This window comes from Melitaea cinxia, chromosome 13, assembly GCF_905220565.1.
Source record: "Melitaea cinxia chromosome 13, ilMelCinx1.1, whole genome shotgun sequence".
Classification (NCBI taxonomy): domain Eukaryota; kingdom Metazoa; phylum Arthropoda; class Insecta; order Lepidoptera; family Nymphalidae; genus Melitaea; species Melitaea cinxia.
Window position 1 is genome coordinate 14,993,369 of NC_059406.1, and position 20,614 is coordinate 15,013,982.

The 20,614-nt window shown below is 32.0% G+C and overlaps 2 protein-coding genes across 2 annotated transcripts; one reads left to right on the plus strand and one right to left on the minus strand.

The window, feature by feature from the left end:
• The first annotated feature begins 931 nt into the window (after window positions 1-931).
• LOC123659316 (m7GpppN-mRNA hydrolase) lies at window positions 932-5,096 on the plus strand. The gene is made up of 4 exons (XM_045594562.1): window positions 932-1,018; window positions 1,864-2,029; window positions 3,618-3,836; window positions 4,321-5,096. The coding sequence occupies exons 1-4, from the start codon at window positions 948-950 to the stop codon at window positions 4,990-4,992; spliced, it is 1,128 nt and encodes a 375-aa protein (XP_045450518.1). The 5' UTR covers window positions 932-947; the 3' UTR covers window positions 4,993-5,096.
• Window positions 5,097-10,187: 5,091 nt separating this feature from the next.
• On the minus strand, window positions 10,188-20,348 carry LOC123659050 (glycosylated lysosomal membrane protein B-like). The gene is made up of 7 exons (XM_045594322.1): window positions 20,025-20,348; window positions 19,419-19,664; window positions 15,806-15,991; window positions 13,360-13,590; window positions 12,177-12,310; window positions 11,224-11,358; window positions 10,188-10,746 (listed from the first exon to the last, which is right to left on the minus strand). The coding sequence occupies exons 1-7, from the start codon at window positions 20,085-20,087 to the stop codon at window positions 10,569-10,571; spliced, it is 1,173 nt and encodes a 390-aa protein (XP_045450278.1). The 5' UTR covers window positions 20,088-20,348; the 3' UTR covers window positions 10,188-10,568.
• Between the last annotated feature and the right edge of the window lie 266 nt (window positions 20,349-20,614).

Below are 20,614 nucleotides of genomic sequence, written 5' to 3' on the forward strand. Positions count from 1 at the left end.
ACGCCATGGACAGAGACCGGTGGAGGCAAATCATCCGCTCCAGATGTAACCCTGATGCTGACCACGATCCTCAGACATGAGAGACCGACAAGAGAGAGAGAAACCACGTAAAAATTCTCCAAAACATATTTTTCGGATATTTTAAAACCGCGGTTTGTCTGAACAATCGTTGCCGCTTCTCCATCGATCGAGGCATCTTGTACGCCAGAATAAAATAGAAATAAGATAGAAATAGAATCGAAATAGAATAGAATAGAAATAGAATAGAATAGAAATAGAATAGAAATAGAATAGAATAGAAATAGAATAGAAATAGAATAGAAATAGCATTGAAATAGAAATAGAATGGAAATAGAATAGAAATAGAACAGAAATAGAATAGAAAAATATCGACTTTCCTCATTAAATCTTCCAATGAGTAGCAATCGGTTAAATCCGAAATAACAGTAACGCCTACCTTGAAATAAAAAATAAAAATAAAAATAAAAATTGCATGTTTTTAGAATAAAAAAGGACATGGGTTCATAAGCCCGTGGATGTATATCACTTGTAAAAAAAAATCCGAAATAACTGATTGCTACAAATCTGCCCTTTTTACTTTACCTACTGTTTTTTTTTTTTTTAATTGGTGAGCTGCTGTTCTTTAGTTTCTTGGGGTTGGCAGCACAGCCTGCTAGCTCTCAATAAATTAAAAAAAAAAAAAAAATTGACATTTGACAAACAAAGCAAATAGCAATTACTTATATACTCTTTGATAGCAATGAAGCGCATTATTATTACCTATATTGTTGATATATTGTACGAAGAGTATAATTGTAAAAATATTGTTGGTATATCTATAAAATAAGAATTTCTATTAGCCGTTACTTTTTTGGGCTAAGTTTTGAATTTGTAAATTACATTGTGTAAAGTTCTATTATTATTGATAAATAATAAAAGAGATTAAAATGGCTGCAGCAGATAATTGTCGTCAAAGTAAACACTCAATTCCCATTGATATATTGGATGACCTATGCAGGTAAATAAATAAATTATAAGAATTAACACAAATACTAACGACATGTGCTGGAAAAGGAGTATGATTATTTCATTGAACTTGTTTCAAAAGTACGAAACAAAATGCGTAGAATTTTTAGGTAATGTCAAACTAAAGAAATTGCTTAAAAGATACACTTCTAAATATTAAAATAACATCACTTTTTTAAATAGTGGTAGGGAGTGTGGGCTTTTCATCCCCCCGGACAACTATTTTCGTGTAAACCCCGCTGTTACAGAGATATCGTGGTTGAAGTTTTGAGGTTAAAATTAACCTACCACCTTTAAGGTTAGAGGAACGCTTGGCTCCGGCTTAAAAAAAAACACTAGGGGTAGGGCAGACCAAGACCACGTGGACAGTGGGGTGCTCCGATTCGGTTTTGGATATTTTTCGAATTTCTAAACCTATATTCTAGCACGCAATGTTACTACTTTTATTAGAATATTATGAATGACGCATTATTTTGTTTAAAAGTGTCTATTTGTCAGTCGTTAAAGGTCAGTTCGTATCGTATTTTGATCTTGCAGTAAAGATCGTTTTTACGTAAATTTGTTCGAAAATAGCGCGTGATAGTCGCAGTACAGAGCATGAGTACACTTACCGCAGCACCGGAATTAAGGTAGAGTCAGAAATAACAAAATTTTAACCTCCGATAAAAAAATCTACCTATATTGTACATCATAGCCAAAAATTGTAAAATTTAAGTAACATGTTTCAACGACACAAGAAAAACCAAAACAATTTCACATAATTATCCTTAACATTATTAGCTAACCTTGTCTATCATAAAGTACCTACCGTAATAATAAGTTGAAATCTATTCACAGCCGATTTATTATCAACCTGCCTCCAGAAGATAGAAGTAACCTGGTTCGAATATGCTTTCAAATAGAGCTTGCGCACTGGTTCTATTTGGATTACTATTGTGGTACGGATGAGAGCACAAGACTGAATCCATGTGGTATACGGGAATTTGCAGCACATATTTTTCAGGTAAATTGGACATTTAAAATGTGAATAATAATAAGCAAGCAGCAGCGTCTTTGGTGCGACAAAGCCAGCACTGCGGTCACCAACCTGCCTGCCCGGCGTGTTGACTATGGTCAATAACACATGAGTTCACGCCATTTTTGGCACGAACTTGTTGAGGCCTATGTCCAGTAGTGGACTGCGATAGGCTGAAGTGATGATGAGTGATGAACTGTAGTTTATTTCAGTTATATAGTCTATACATATAATAAAATGGTAGGAAAGTCAAAACTGTACATTGAATATTTTTTTTAAAGAATACTTGGGGTGTGATCTACTATGGATACCGAAGCCAAAAATATGGTTTTTAGAATTTTTGTCTGTTTGTTTGTTTATCTGTTTGTCTGTATGTATGTCCGGGATAAACTCAAAAAGTACTGCATGGATTTACTTCAAATATGGCACGAAATTTATTAAGAAGTCGGGTCAACATATAGGCTACATATTATCACGCTATAACCTACGGGGAACGAGCAGTGAACCTTTATTTTTTCAACGTATTCTGTAACAACACGTAATCTAACGACACATATTTGAATGTTGTTGTTATTATGTTAATAATAACCATACTATAAGCTACCTTCACACTATAAATATCACGCAATATATGTAACTTAGGCCGATAAACATAATTAAATGAATATAAGTAGTATCAAGTCAATTTTAAAGCAGCGCCATCTATGAGATTACAAAAACATCATCATCAATCCTTTTCGTTCTTCACGGGCTATTCATCAATCCCTTTTTGGATATAAATAATTTAAATTTGATTTAAATTATTTGTTGTTTTTAAAAGTCATAGATGAAGATGTGCATTTTCTTCTTAAAATTGTATCATTAATTCGTTTCAGAGATGAACAACACAATTTAAAAAAAATGTGTATACCTATATAAGTTTTAAGCTGCTTCATCTATGTCTTAAAAAATTCATTGAGTTTGTCTGTATCTAATAAGAATAACAAACAGAACTCAAAAAGAACTGCATAAATTTATAACAAAATTTAAACTCGAAAACAGCACGCTATTGCTGTAAGCAATTTGAGCTACATATCGAAGAAAGAGGAAAATTAAGCATGCTATACATATATATCATAAAGATAAGACATGCTTATATTTTTTTACAGTACAGAATAAATAGTAATAGAGTTAGTACAAAATATACATTGACTGTTAATATTTTTGTTCGGTATTTATTGGTTTTATTATTGCTTCTTATTTTATATATTTTCATGTCTCATATAAACTTAAGTGAGATGTGGAACTAGCTTGGTTTTTTTTTACTCACATACAGCCATTTATTTTATGTTAAAATCGTGTAAAGTCTATAACTTAAATGTGTTATAATTTTTTACCATATAACTGGACTTTCTGTAGATATGATATGTATAAAGAAGAACAGGTAAATGAATGTTATTTTAAAAAGTATAATCGTAGGTATTTTTGGTGCTGTATAGCGTTCACTCAGACGACGTCGCGGGCAGCAGCTAGTTTTTGATATAAATATTTTTCTTATATGTGCTTTATTGATGTATTGTTTATTTTATAATTCCAGCATGTCCCACAACTACGAGAACACATAAGCAACCTCGATGAGGTCCTTGACAACTGGCGTGAGTACAAACTAATGGTACCGACCTACGGAGCTATACTCCTTGACACCGAGTTGTCTCATGTACTGTTAGTGCAGTCCTACTGGGCTAAGGCCTCCTGGGGCTTCCCTAAAGGCAAGGTCAATGAAGATGAGGAGCCCTGGAAGTGTGCTGCTAGAGAGGTTTGTGACTAGGCTGATGCACAATGTTTTGTAAGAGATATTTGACCATATATATGTATATATTTTTTTATGTATGTTCGAGCTAAACTCCATCTTTTATGAACCAATTTTAATAATTCTTTTTTTTTTGGAAAGGAGATATCCCTAGTTTGGTACCATGATAAGGAAACCTGGATCTGATGATGGGATCCTAGAGAAATCGAGGGAATCTCTCGAAAATCTGCATAACTTTTTACTGGGTGTACCGATTTTGTTGATTTTTAATTTAATCAAAAGCCGATGTTTATTGTGTGGTCACATTTAAATACATCGAGATCTGATTACAACTTTTGTAGTAATCTTTGATAATGCGTATTTACTTGACTATGTTTTCGTCTACCTACGTTGTATTACTTGTCGATCTAAGTAAAGTCGGTTTTTCTTCATTTGTCTGCAAACTCAATTATAATTATAATGAATAAACAAGAAATATTTTTTGTTTTAGGTACTAGAGGAAACCGGATTCGACATAACCAATCTTATCAACAAACAAGAGTATATTGAAGTTACGTTCCATGATCAGACCGCACGTTTGTATATTATCTGTAACATACCGCGCGACACAAAGTTTCAGCCGCAAACTAGATGCGAAATAAAGGCTTGCGAATGGTTCCCTATATCTGATCTACCAGCTAGTAGAAAAGACATGACTCCCAAACTCAAAATGGGTGTCAGCCCTAACTCCTTTTTCATGGTGCAGCCATTTGTTAAGAGGCTGAGACGGTGGGTCGCAGAGAGGAATCACAAAGTATTTCGAAGAACCAGGCACAAATCTCTAGGTGACATCGATTCATGCAGAAAGAACAAGACAATTTCCCAAGGATTACAAAACGAGATACAGGAGTTTCAGACGACCGGGCACAAGTATAAAAATAATCACGGCAACCATTCGAACCCGAAGGCAATTAACAACGGAAATAGTAATAGAAAAGGCGGAAAAACGTCTAAACGTCAATTGTTTACGCCACAAAATACTCATACTAATGATTTTTCTCCCGTCCAAAAAGAGAACACTCCGCCTCAAGAGGTGGAAGAGAGTTCGTATTTGAACTTTGTGGCGCCATCTTGGGCTAATTTCAAATTTGATAGACGCGCCATCTTTGATTCTATGACTTGAAAATTAAATATCAACACGGGCTGATCTCATTTTTTCTAACGCCCTGTTGATTCTTTTATAAACTTAATCTTAACATTATTGAAAATATAATTTTTTGACGTATATATAATAGTGTATTATTGTTCCTAATTTAAATCTCTTAAAGCTACGCGATGGAACGCGATGCAACACAGGCTTAAAACTGTAATAAGTAATTATAACTGTAATAAGTAATATACATAATAGAGCCGGTTTCACCGGTTGTAAATAAAGTTTATCTAGCAAATAAATTACTGATAGACATTAATAGTAGAAGATAGGAATAGGCCATTTGGATCTGTTTTTCATCAATTAATAAACTACAACTTTTAGATTCATATTTTTGAATTGGCAAATACAGGCAGTTCTCGTACTTACAGCATGTTAGATTCTCGAAATACGCGACGTAAATCGAAACGACGAAAGTCGAGACAAATTTTTTCATACGTTTACATGTAAAACTCAAGGGCTAGGATCCACACAGACTCAAAATAAATAAAAAAACTACATTTATAACAAAGGATATACATACTTTATTATCGAAAGTAAGTTCTTAAAATAATTATAAAAATATGTATTTATGAAATTGCTAGTTTTTTCGGTATTTGTGTGTTATTAATTTTAATAATAATGATAAAACTTTAATAATCAAAATATGTAATGAGAAATAATAAATAAACTTTTGGGCTTAAAGAAACTATCAATTCTAGATTACTTCGCTTCTTTCTTCTTGCTATCATACATGTATTGGTAACACAATAGGTAGATAGATAGAAGGCTGCACAAATTTTGTTATTAACAATGTATTAACATTAAAACTTCTCTGTTAACAAGTGAATTTTCCTATACCGGAAATCGAAACAAATGATGTATGCTTGAGGAATTATGTCAAAACATTATTCGACGTAACTCGAAACGACGTAAGTCGAGAACTGTCTGTATCTCATAAATATAGTCGAATTTGATGGTAAAAATGAACAATTAGAAACACTTTTATCAATTATAATCTTTATTGTAAGCAATTTAATGCTTGTTATAGGTGACAGCCTGCTCATATAGCTAAATATTTTTTGATAAAAGAACATGGAAATAATACATATATAAATACAAATATTACACGTAGACTCGGCGGGAATCGAACCCGCAACCGGCGATACAGAAAGCACGGCAATAGGTGAAACAGGCCCTCAGTATTTTAAAGCCAACGTAACGTAAATTTCTTACAATAAATGCGCATTAACAACACTTTAATTAATTTATGGTTGTAGAGCAAAGCTTAAAGCGCAGACGCGTTCATCATTCAAGCTATCTAGGTTCACGAGGTTAATTATTATTATTGTGTACCACTGCGCAATTGCCTTGATAGTTATGATAAAATATACTATGAAATTATTGCATACCTACTTATATCGAAGTTGTAGATTTATTTGAGAATTGTGCGACCTTTTAACAATCTCTAATATCCAAATCTCTTAATAGAGATTTAATGTTTATATATACATTCAGTGTCTAAAATCTATAGCTATTAAATAGCATTATAGATGTGTAATGATAAGTCTGACCATGTTTTAAAAATTATATTGAAATTGTTATCTCAATCACAAAAATTTCCAATCTCCTTTGTTCTTCAGTTTATTTCTAATCGACTTCCAAAAAAGGAGGAGATTCTCAATTCGACTGTATTTTTTTTATGTATGTGATTTCAGAACTTTTGACTGGGTGGACCGATTTCGACTTTTTTTTAAATCGAAAGGTGGTGTGTGTCAATTGGTCCCATTTAAATTTATTTGAGATCTAACAACTACTTTTCGAGTTATATCTAATAATGCATTTTTACTTGACGCTTTTTTCGTCAACCTACGTTGTATTTATACCACATAACTTTTTACTGCCGATTTTGTCTTTTTTTGTTGGAAAGGAGATATCCCTAGTTTGGTACCATGATAAGGCAACCAGGTTTTGATGATGGGATCCCAGAGAAATTGAGTGAAACTCGAAAATCTGCATAACTTTTTACTGGGTGTACCGATTTTGATAATTTTTAATTAAATCGAAAGCTGATGTTTGTCATGTGGTCACATTTAAATTTTATCGAGATCTGATAACTACTTTTTGAGTAATCTTTGATAACGCGTAGTTACTTGACTATTTTTTCGTCGATCTACGTTGTATTACTTGTCGATGTAATTGAAGTCGGTTTTTCTTTGTTTGCCTGCAAACACAATTATTCTTTCATGTATTTCTAAAGTTTTCAACGGACTACTAAATAAATAATGGTATCTCAACAAACGCAGTGTGGGTCGCCGTCCAGCCCACTGGGCCGACGATCTACGTAAGATTGCCAGTGGTGGCCTGATAAGGATTGCGGAAAATCGGGATGTCTGGCGCGAGCTTTGGGAGGCCTATGTCCAGCAGTGGACTACGACAAAAGTGAAGTGGATTGAATGGTATCTCGGCCTTTTTTTATTATCCTGCCCAACTCTTTACAACGGGTGAAATCATGTACATATAAGCACTCACCTGTTGAAGGCATACACTCAAATACAATTATGAATAAAGATATTATTATTAATTCATTTTTTAAATTTATTGAAAGCTGGATACAAGTCCTTCGCTCTAAACTGTACAAATATTATTAATTCAAATACCATAGGGATTACCAAGGTCTCATCAAATGAATCATGTGTTGAGCGAATGAAATGAGCCCTCTGGCGGAATTTTGTTTAAAATAATGAATCACAAAATAATAAGAACAAATTAATAATACCAATTTTTATTTTACATCTATACAGACAGGTTAACAAAATATCACATCAAAATACAAGGTTCGCAAGTTACTACAATAAATATACAAAATTGTCTATAAATATTACAGATTTATTCATAACGAACGATTTTTCATTATTTAATTTTAATGTTATAATTATAATATCGAGCCCAGCAAGACTTTTTAAGATTTTGCGATTATTTACGTCATGAAAAACGGCGCCAAAAACTTAAATTCATATCTTTCATAAATAGCATCTTCACAATACTGTCTTTTTATCTTAAAAAATCCAAATATCACAATGTGTAATGTCACATTTACGCTATTTTCATTATACTAAAAACATGCACTCAAATAATATCAAACGTCAAGTTTAGTAAAACAGTACAATAATGAATTTAAACAGAGTGAGAACCAAGATTTAATTCACTTCAGGACATTAATTTAAGAAAATATCACATAATTTGGATACGAATAAAGGAACTAAGGAGAAGGAATAATAATTCATCAGATTTAACGGTTATTGTTAAATAACATTAAAAAATATTTACAAAACATTTTTTTTTACAAATTAATCTAGATTTAAAATTAAAGGCTTTAGTGAAAACTAATAAAAATTTACAGCGCAATTCGCGCCATAATTTTTAAGTCAAATGTCACCCATCTTGACAATTGAAAAGTAAAATAATATAAGCAACAAAAATATGAACTACATTTACCATAAAAGAAATTATTTTTCAGATTTGATTCTTTTTTTAAATTTTATTTAGTACACATATTTAATGCTTTTAAGAACATAACTGTATGAAAAATATGCGTACCTACTCTAATGTCATTGGCTACGTACACAAACATTGAACGTGCAGTTTAAACCGAGATGCCTATATTGAAAATAAACAACGATTCGTTTTCCGCATTGTTTAATTTTTAAAACCATCGAGAGATTTATTTGAACACGACATGTACAGCAAAACGAATAGTTCTTTAATATAGGAACCCGACATAAAAGTGGTCTACTTCTTGAATGTTTTCGTCTATTAAAATAAAATAAAAATTATCATTATTGATTGTCAAAAAAAAACCTACATTTATACATTGACAAAAATGTTTAAAAATCACAAGTCAAAATAGATATTTTTTTTTTTGCCTTTTTATTACTTAAGAGCCATTTCACAATTTTACGCTCTGCAAGTTTAGGTAAATTTGGTCGCATCGCGCGAGTCGTACGAGCCGCGCGATTTTTGTGCTAGTACGTATAGTGTGACAACCAAAAGACCATCGTGATCATTTTCTGATGTATAATAAAAATTATAACTATGGTATAAAATGTTTTTTACATAATTAATTTGTTAAAAATTTCAAGTATGTTATATAACAACAGTCAATAAATTTAAAATAAAATTAAAAAAATCAATTTTATGAAACAATTTTTTTAAATATATTTAGTTTTTTCAGTTTACGAATGAATCTAATATTTACGATATGAATAAAAAAGAATTTAATGACATCGACACCGACAAACATATTAATTAACAAATAACAAGACAAACAGATTGAAATGCCTATTTGTATTGATAGTGTGAGAAAAGAAAATTAAATTATACATTTGTTTACAAAAATTATCATTATATTATTTTACAGTCATTTTCGTAATATGTTTATTTTATTTATATTTTATTATGAAAGTATCAAATGCGTTTTATCCGCTATAACAACAGGCGCTTGGCGCGTGTGAGCGAAAGAGACGGCTGCGCAGAATTTGGCGTGGACCTTACCTCTAAGAGCGCTAGCGCTCGACTGATTTACCGGGCTTGATGCGTGGCAATATATACTATCTTTTTATTATTTAATATAAAATGTATTAAAAATAATTACATCTTTTAATTATTTTTTTTGTATTCCTTAATGATGTAAGTTTACTTTGATGAAGATAGTTCGTTAAAATTTCTTAGTTTTCTAAGAGAAATATCGCTTTTAAAATTGTACTTATTTGGAAAATATTCGTAACTTTAAATTTTTTTTATCGTTTAATAGAGTTACAAGTGGAATAAAAATCTATGATAGTGGACAACAAAATTATATTCCACATATTATGATATTTTTTTAAAATGGTTTCAACGTAGAGGTTATTGAAAAGTAGGACTTCAAAGTATACATTGCGACCGTTTACCCAGGGAGGAGGCTGATGAAAAGGTTAATAATTTTATACACATAATATAAATCAAAATTCTGATATGACTATGGACTACAACAAAGGTTGCTCTATTATATTTCAAGAATATAAATTACATTATTGCATCCAACACTGAGATTAACGATGTCAAAATATTACAATTTCGCGGATTGTTACCGATTTTTGTGAAATGGCTCTTAAATCGCCAGTAACAACAATAAGTTTAAAAACATTGAATTAAATGAACAATACATTTTTTTTTACTTTTACTGATCAACGTTTATTTTACTGGTAACTCTGACAGATCTATTTGGGACATTCCATAGCCAGCAACCTAAAGTCGAATTCACATAATATTAAATAAATAATACATTTATTTATTTATTATACTTACCTGTATTTATACAAGTGTATCCCGCTCTAGGGATCTCACAGAAATATCGATTTAAAAACAATTTACTAAATACCAGGTCCATAAAAATCAAAGATTCATTTTGTTTACGAACCATTAAATTTCGTCCACGACACGTTTTAAGCATGACCGTCCGTTAACAAAACGAATCGTTTCTAAATATAGGAACCCGGTTTTGATTGGTTGCAAAAATATGTCGAAAATATTTAGTCCTCATTAGTGAACCTAGTCCTATTGTTACGTTGCCTGTATCGCCTTAGTAGCACATAGGTAATGCCAGATAGAGCTAATACTACAGGCACTCCGAGACCTATAGATATAATCATGATGACGAAGAACGAGAAACTCTCTACTGGAGGTGTTCCGTAGCCGATTGTGAAGGACCTGGAAAATTATTTGATTGTAATAGTTTTAATTTTCTAAAAAAGAATAACAAACTAATGAATGGTTATGCAAGGATTATTTATGGTGTCAAATTAACCTTAAGTACCTTAAATTAAATTATGAACAAAATTTTCATTTATTCTATTATCAACGTACTGGCTTCATATTGGCTATGCCCGGGTTTAATGTTTATATTAACATTTCACTGAAGTACGGCACAGCAGAAAATACCCTGCTCAAAATCTAGAGAAGCCCGACTGGGTTAGTTACCTTGATCTTATAGAAGATCACAGCTAAATAATACTGCTTTCAAGCAGTGTTGTGTTCCTGACTAGAGCTCCTGGGGGGATTGGGGATAAAGTCAGCAATGTGTTTGCGATGCTTCTAATGTTGCAGGCGTCTATAAGATATGGTAACCGATTCCCATCAAATGAGCCGTACACATGTTTGCCAATTTAGATGTATAAAGAAACTCACCAAGCAGTGTAGTTATGTTGCTTGTAGTACCCATCGCCGGCCTCTCCGAACGACACGAACATATCCTGAACCAGCAGGTCGGTGTTCAGTCTGGAGTAGAACAGCTTCAGCGTACTGTGTCTAGGTAAGTACGTTCTAGAAATAAAGATTGTTTGGTTTTTGTTACTTGAAGGATCTCATAGGTAGGTACTATGGATGTACACGTCTGAAATAAACGCTTATTATTATTATTATTATTATAGGTAATAAAGAACAACAATAGATTTGCCACTTAGCGGCTCATAGTGTCAAAAAATCGTAATTTGTTATAGGTTTCATTGTTATATTGTGGCGCATGTCGTTTTAAATTACTGCGGGTGTATGAATAATATTTTATTTTGTGTTATAATAGAACTCCAGATCCGGAAGATAAAGAGTGTCCCTTCTGATCCGATCAGTTAAATGCATATTTATGATAGGATAATTGAGAAAACGTTAAGATTGTTGTTTATACACAAAAATCATAATTATCCTAAAAACTTGTTTATATACCTAATAGTATAAGGTTAACATTCTGAAGCTACTTGCCACGAGTGCCTATCGTGTTATGTTACCAATATTTCCTTAATTATGGACAGGGTTGTCTGTAAGAATTCACAATCGGAAATAAGACCACATATTCAATATGTATTTTTCATTCATGTAATTTCTAAAGTTTTCAAAATAAATAATGATATCTCAACAAACGCAGTGTGGGTCGCCGTTCAGCCCACTGGACCGACGATCTACGTAAGATTGCCAGTGGTGGCCTGAGGATTGCGGAAAATCGGGACGTCTGGCGCGAGCTTTGGGAGGCCAATGTCCAGCAGTGGACTGCGACAAAAGTAAAGTGGATTGAATGGTATCTCGGCCTTTTTTTATTATCCTGCCCAACTCTTTACAACGGGTGAAATCATGTACATATAAGCACTCACCTGTTGAAGGCAGACACTCGAGCGATAGCCGAGCTGGCAACGCCGCGCGTGCTTTGGAGGTAGGCGACGGGGCGGAACTGAAGGTAGCCCCCCTCGCCCTCCTCGAACAGCGAAGGGCTCTTGATCTCTATTATCTAGTGACCGAACGAAACTTCGCTTATTGGCCATTCCCTATGTTTAGAAAGAAACGGTTCGTTTTGCACGTTCGTTTGCACAATTTATAACACGTTTTGTCCATCCCTACCATAGTTTTTTATTTTTACTATCATCATTACATTATAATTTATCATATATGTACATTGAACTCGTTAAAAAAATTATCGGTTCGTAAACAAAAACGAAATCGTATTTTATTTCGCTAACTACGTCGAGGCGAAATATTTAATACCTATAGATTTTTTTAAGCTTCAAATTATCTTGAATAATATCCATATTTTTGAAATTAGGATAATATTGCATGCTCAGTTAAACAAAATGGGACACAGGGTCATTAAGTGTACTTAAACGATATGAGAACAGATAATAAGTCCTATAATTCAAATATTTATAATATTTATATGTACTTATATATAATACTATAATATACTGAACATTACTGATATAATATTTCAATATTTTTCTCTATCTTCATCTGAGCAAATCTTTTTTCATTTTTTCATTCAGATTTTATTAAATATAAATACAATACAGATTTCCTATGACATCAGGTAACTTACACAAATTGTTGAAAATATAATTACTTAAACTTACAAAAATTGTTAAAAATATAAAAATTACTTAAATTTAATATTCTTTTTAACATAAAAAGCAAAAATACTACTTTTTTAACAATCAATGTTTTTTTTACATAGAAAGTCATATTTTGTTTCACACTGTAATATAACACAAAACATATGTGGTAGCTATTAGTTTTTTAGTTTGCTATTTACTATCTAATAAGTAACACTGTTTAGTTATTATATCCTAGTCTATCTATCTCTCAAATAAATAATACTCAATCCTATTTCGGGTTGTCTGGAAGAAATGGCTAACTAGCCATAACACCGCCTTTTGTACTACGCATTCTTAAGTTGTCTGTATTATTATTATTATTATTTTGTATTTGCATATTGTGGTGTACAATAAAGAGTAAATAAATAAATAAAAATTATAAGCTGTATGTTATTCAAATAAAATAACTCACCTCAAAAACTCCAGGCGTATGCTCATCATCCAAGCTTTTCCTCATGGTATAGTGCATGGTATCAGTCTCAGGGTCAGTGCTGACCAGGAGCAAGTGTATCGCATAACGAGACGCGTTGTACTCTTTACTGGTGGTCAAGTTGACTAGGCTGATATCAAACAGCGTCGAGTTAGCTGTGTGGATGAGATGGGGGAGATCCACTGCGTAGTCTTTGAACGGGATTAGGTCCAGCTGAAAGTAATTTAGTGTTTTTAGTGAAAATAGTTGAGATAAAAAATCCGTTTTGGTTTGTTTTTAATGGCAACACTGTTAAGGTTGTTTTTGACGCGGAATTTGACGTATAGTAGAGAAGATTAAATAAGGAGGTTATGTTTAAAAGTGGTCCTAGATAATGTAAATTAAAAAAAAATGTTAGAAATAAGAATTCAAACTTATTTAATTCCTTTGAAACCAAGTCTAAAATAATGTAAAATCTGTTTTAAAAAAACAAAAAAAATAGTCTATTATAGACTTTCAAATTTGTCGTGAAAAAGTGGACTTGAGTAGTTTCGTTAAATAATAAAATGTCGAAAAGCGCCGAGGTCGCGGTCCTCCGGAATAAAGGGCCGTGGCCACCCTGGCTTTTGCCGACTCAGGTTATCACACTCCGCCCAGGTATATATCGCCCCGGCCCTGGGGCGCCGGGGCGATATATACCTTCTTCTATAAATATACCTTCCTACCTGTTATAAAAATAACAGTATAAATACAAAAATGAACAATTGTAAGATAAAAGTGAAGAAAAGGAAAAAGTAATAATAAATAGTAGTAATTTTATATATAAGTAAATTAAGTTAGCATAACTTTAAATTTTGGTCGGTGGACTCACGTAGGATTAGTGGTACTAAGCTTAGTTTAATTAGTCTCTAAGTTGCATATGTAGGTGCCAAGGTATCGAGAGTAATAAACAAATAATTGGAATAACAAGAGCACGGGCATTATAAGCCCGTGGATATATATTGTTATAAAAAAAAAAAAAAAAAAAATATACCTTCCTACCTACCCTTATACTTACATACCTATCTACCTTTGGATACATTCAGTAGTACATGTAATGAAAATAGGAGTATATAGAATAATTAAAATAAACTTTATTACATAATGTAAATGTAATCGCATTAGCATAAAAGTATGACTCATCAACAGACCTATTTTAACAAGAGTCGTTGCATTTCATTTATCATAATTACCTCACTTTGACACAAAAAATATTATTACATAATTAAAACAACGACGAATATTAGAAATTAATCTCAAATAAGGTTTATTGTTAAGAATATAGAACACAATTTAATTTAATTAATTATTATTACTAAATCTAATAATTTTTATTCTAAAACGATAATTGTGATTGCTAGGAACCGAAAAAAAAAAACTGACGTCTATTACATTGACATATACAACAACATAGGCAGACGAAAAAATTTTCAAGTAAATACGCAAAAAAAAGGAATATTTTAAAATTTCACGTCTAAACGCCAAGCTGTATATCGGCTTCTACTCGCCATCAAGTATTATAAATGTAACACAATAAATTAGGACACCATAATATTGAAAGTTTTATTATCTTAATATATTATATAAATTACGCGTCACGTTGTTTGTCCGCGATGGACTCCTAAACTATTTAATCGATTTTAACCAAAATTGCACACCGTGTGCAGTTTGATCCAAATTGAAAGATAGGATATATTTTATTTTATATATGTAATTATTATATTTAAGAAAAAAAAATAAAGCCCTACGAAGTTTGCCAGGTCAGCGAGTTATTTATAATACAATAAATTATATAATCAAAATTGAGTACACAAGTTTAATTTTGTACTGTTTTATTATCTCAATGTAAATTACATTATCCATATAATGGAGAATTAACATGTACTTAGTTAAGCATTACTAATAAGTATTATATAAAAATTTTATACTGCTGTATGTAGTTAATTAAACTTTCACTTTTGTTCCGAGTTGGTTTTTTCCTACTTCCCATTTAAAATCATGTTTTTGCATCATATATGATCAAAATATTTGTGTATGCATGAATATATTATGTATTATCGTCCATTATAAGAATATTTAGAGCAATTTGTGTTTTTGTCTATTGCCGGTGTTTCGTTTTTTTTTTAATTTTATTTTATTATATTGACGTCATTGAGTAGTCAATTGAAAAAGTTCAAGAAATTTCGCGTAAACGCGTAACTCCAGTAAACTGAAACATTCAAGGACAGTGCGTTGTGTGTGTGTGTGTGTGCGTGTGTGTGTGTGTGTGTGTGTGTGTGTGTGTGTGTGTGTGTGTGTGTGTGTGTGTGTGTGTGTGTGTGTGTGTGTGTGTGTGTGTGTGTGTGTCTGTGTGTGTGTGTGTGTGTGCGCGCGTATTTATGTGACGTACAAAAAACCTTATGTTACAAACCTTTATGTGAATAGTTTCCTGACGCCCGTGTCTGTCATTCAACGTACCATAGACGTGCACCATGGCTTCTTTATCGGTCAGGAGACTCTCATTGAGATTCCATACAATTCTGTCGAGCGGGTACGGCTTCTGGGGGAACTTTGGGTCGATGTGACCATTATCGTCTAAGTCATCGTATTCATAGACCTGCAACAAAATATTTATAAATATATTATAAAACTAGCTGTGCCTCCCGGTTTCATCTGAAAAAAAAAACGTACTAAAATAGTAAATAGCCCCATAGCCTTACTCGGTAAATAGACTATTCAATAAAATAAAAAATAAAAACGATTTTTCAATTGGAACCAGTAATTCGTTCAAACAAACAAACTTTTCAGCTCTATAATCTCTTATATATAAAATTCTCGTGTCACAATATCATTTACCATACTCCTACGAAACGGCTGGACAGATTGCTTTTTTATGAAATTTTATGTGCATATCGGGTAGGCCTGAGAATCGGCCAACATCTATTTTTCATACCCCTAAGTTAAGGGGGTTAGTAACATATATGGCAAAACAACGATTGCGGGGTCAGCTAATATTAGTATAGATAAAAATGATTAACCCGCGAGTTGGCGCGCGTGGGTCAAAAAGACCCATACTTCCAAAATATTTTTTACTATGTATTAAAGGACTTTTCGTTTCTTTTTTTTATTAACAAATAAAGAATGTAATAATACAATGTTGAGATATAAATCTTTATTTCTCATATAAATAATTTCAACATTTTTTACAAAAGTTGAAATATTTCGGAAAAATACATGAGTTTTAACATGTACTAACAATTATCATAGAGAAACTTTTTTTTTGTTACAGTAATAGTAAAAAAAAACTTTAGTTTTATAAAAAGTAATCTACATTACCTTAAATAGAGCAATAAATTTAAAGTTTTTACATAACAATAAGTTGTCACAAAAAGTTGCGCGCGCACTGGAGGGTTAAAATACACACACGGTCTTTTATTCCTCAGGTAGGCAACTTAATACCCGTGTTTTAGGTAACAGAGGACTGATACAGTTAACTTACACTTGAGATTATACTATTTAATTAAAACTTAAATGCACTCTTTAAAAAGTACGTTGAAGAAAAATTAGTGATGTGCCGGATCGTCAGAAATAAATATCCGCGGATACGGATACGGACATTTAGTGTCAAGATCCGCGGATACGGATACCGATATTTATGTATTCACTCAATTAGTGTCGGTGCGTGGCCTTGAAACGATAGTTGACATCACGCCCGCCACAACGACGGGCAGGACTAAGGTTGCCAGATCGAAAGACCCTATTATCGGGAGAAAAAAACAATTTTTCGGGATATTGGGTCTGTGGCCGGGAGAAAAACAAAATAAATTAAAGTCAATACATATATTTTTAAAACAACAACGTTTAACGTTATTATTACATCGTCCGCTGCCGATACAAATGTCTATATAAATAAACACTAACAAAAAAAAGAGTAAATCATAATAATATAATATAATAAATATTTTATAGCTTTCCACATGTAATTTCTGTTTTTATTAAATCCATAGAATGTTCAGTAAACTAAACACTCTTCAAAAATAAACATAGCTTACTGGAATAGACACCACTAACACAATTTTTTAAACTATTTTTTTAACCTTACACTAACACATTTTTTTAAACTATTTTGTCATTGGATATATTCATTTTGCCTTCTGAGAGGTATTCTTTTAAAAAACAATAAATAAGAAGAAGAAGAAGAAGAAGAAGAAGATTAGATTTTTTTTTATATTTTTCTGACAACTATTATGACTTAGCCTGTTACCCGATCCCGGCTTGACGTCGACTTTTGGGACACCCTATATATTAATAATAGTTTCTCATGTACGTAGCATGGTTATTTGACAACGCATTAGCACAGCGTTCACAGCACTGAGTAGTGGCTGTTACTCTTGCGAATTCGATCCCCGCACATGACATTCATTTGTATTGACCATACAGATGTTTGCTGTGGTCTGGGAATTTGTGCTTCTGTATTGTGTGTTTTTTGGCAGCTTCCACACAGGAGTAAGTCCTAGTGCGAGCCGTTGAGTGTGAGGCGTTATTTATTTATTTTATAATATACTAGCTGACTCAGCAAACGTTGTCTTGCCGCTAAACGCTAAAAAATAGGGGTTGGTGGTAGAAGGGTGAAAATTTAGGATTGTATGTATTTTTCAACGCCAAATCATAATAAAATAAATAATAAATAACTTATCCAAAAATTAAAAAAAAAAAATTGGTGTGGGCTACCCTTAACATTTACGGGGATGAAAAATAGATGTTGTTCGATTCTCAGACCTACTCAATATGCACACAAAATTTCATGAGAATCGGTCCAGCTGTTTCGGGGGAGTTTAACTACAAACACCGCGACACGAGAATTTTATTTTATAATATATTTATTTAAGAATTCTAAATTTGTATATTAGTCATCTCATAACTAAAACAAAGGCATTAAGTTGACTGTGTTTCTATGTCAAACATAAAAACAAACTTGATTATAAAACAAAACATAACACAGACACAGTGATTTCATAAATGAAACTTTCACTTTAAAAACCGATTATTAAATTTTCTGTTTTATATATTAAGGTTTTACTTGTAAATTCAAATAAAAACAATTAAAATATTTAAAGTAGATAAGTATTGTGGTAACAACATAAAATTATATACTAATTTTTTAATTAAACCCAGATGGAAGTACGTACAAATACCTAATTTTAATTTGAATAGAATTACAATCATTGTGACATCACAGATCACTCTTTCATGAATGCATAATTCCGTTTGTTCTATGAATATGCATCATGAGAGATCAGTTTATGTTTAGTGAACAATCTGGGGCAGATATGTGAGTCATAATAATATGGATATAATATGTTACTTCCTACTTTTCAATTAAAGTTCTTTATTTTAATTTCGTAGAAATAATCGAAAGGTTATATACAGGAAACTATTCTTTTTGTTGTTTTCATCACTTCACCCTATCGCAGTCCACTGCTGGACATAGGCCTTGAAACTTATCCAAGGTGGTTGTGGAGCTGTGTTATCCTTTAGTCGCCTCTTACTCTCTTGTAAATTTTGTTTTATAAATTACATATGATGTAGATTAAATATGTATTATTAAGAATTTTAATTATTAAGATTTAGTCTCTATTTAAAATAAAACTTATATTTTTATTAATTTTTTTAAGTTTAAGGAAAAATGAACAGTTAAATATCCTAATTTTAATTACTATGCGTGCAAACGAGAAATCATCATTAAAATATGTTGAGAAGGAAATAAGTTTATAAATTTCTTCTATCATTATTAGTTTGATGATTGCTCTGGATTGAGAATCTAGCAACAATCCTCGTTCATGACAAACACATAAAAATTGTATAAGTCATACAGACGCTTATCATCGTTCTTCATGGGCATTTGTGGTTGAATTTAGTATGTGCATCTGGACAGAGACAAATACCTAGTGGGTCCCGCTGAGTGTGAGGTATTAATTTATAAAAGAATTTTATGAACAGAATTTGTCCAAATTCAAAAAATATTGAATATATTCAGTCCTTACCTTGTCAATTGCTGTAGCAAAACTGTACGTTGGTTCCTCTGACAAAATTAAGTTTTTCGGTACATTATCCGTCCATGTAACATTTAAAGTGGAGTTAACACTCGTTACTGCAAATATCACAGTAGGCATATGTCGTGTAAAGTCCCATATCTGGTGTATCGTGTCCGAGACCCCCTCACATTTGACATATACTAACGTTACGTCTGATGAAAGTGTATTGTATCCTGGATTTAGTTTTGCCGTTATCTAAAAAATGCATAAAATATACTAGTAATTAGTAGATTGATAAAACTTTGCACCACGAATGGAAGATTTCAAATCAAATTTATAAAAATTACCAATTCAACACTTTGTTATTATAACTATTTCAACATCAAACAATATAGAAAGGCAACATTACTAATCTATAACGAAATTAGCAATATGCATGTTCAACAAATTTATTTCAAATAAAAAAATAATTATAACAAAACATGAAAAATAATTCGCAAATATATTACGTAAAAAAAAAAATTACTACATCGATCGGTAACGTTTGTTTTTACAACGAACAAAGACATTGACAAAATTAGGGGGTGTTATCAAACACTATTTACAAACACTCACCTTCCTATCTTGTCCATATGCAAACGAGAGTCCAATAAAAATTAATACTGTCTGGATATTCATATTTATCGATATAGGATATTTAAAATTATTAAAAAAAACACTTCGATTATAGGGGTCGAGTTCACGCGACAATAAACATTACAAATTACACGATAAACACCTCAGCACGTGCGAACGCATCGAGTGAATATACATGTATACGATAACGCCTACGGCCTACCAAGAAATATCTATACTATAATTAGTTCGTCTTCTGCAATCTGCATATTATTCAAATATACAAACTCGGTACCTATACACCTCACCTCACCAATCTTCCTGTGTGTGCGTAAGTGACATTTGACAATTGCGTCATATAGCTGAAAGATACTGCTGATGATTTAGGGCCTGTTTCACCAGATGTGGATAATGTTATATGATGAATGACAGTATCCGTCAGTTAAAAGATTTTAATTAATTATTCTTTTTACCATCGAATTCTACTGTATATATAAGATATTTCTATTCACATAAATTAAAATTTAAAGTTGTGGTATTGTGGATTTGTGGTAATTAGTCTATTTTTACCTCCCGCTGTCAAAGTCTGA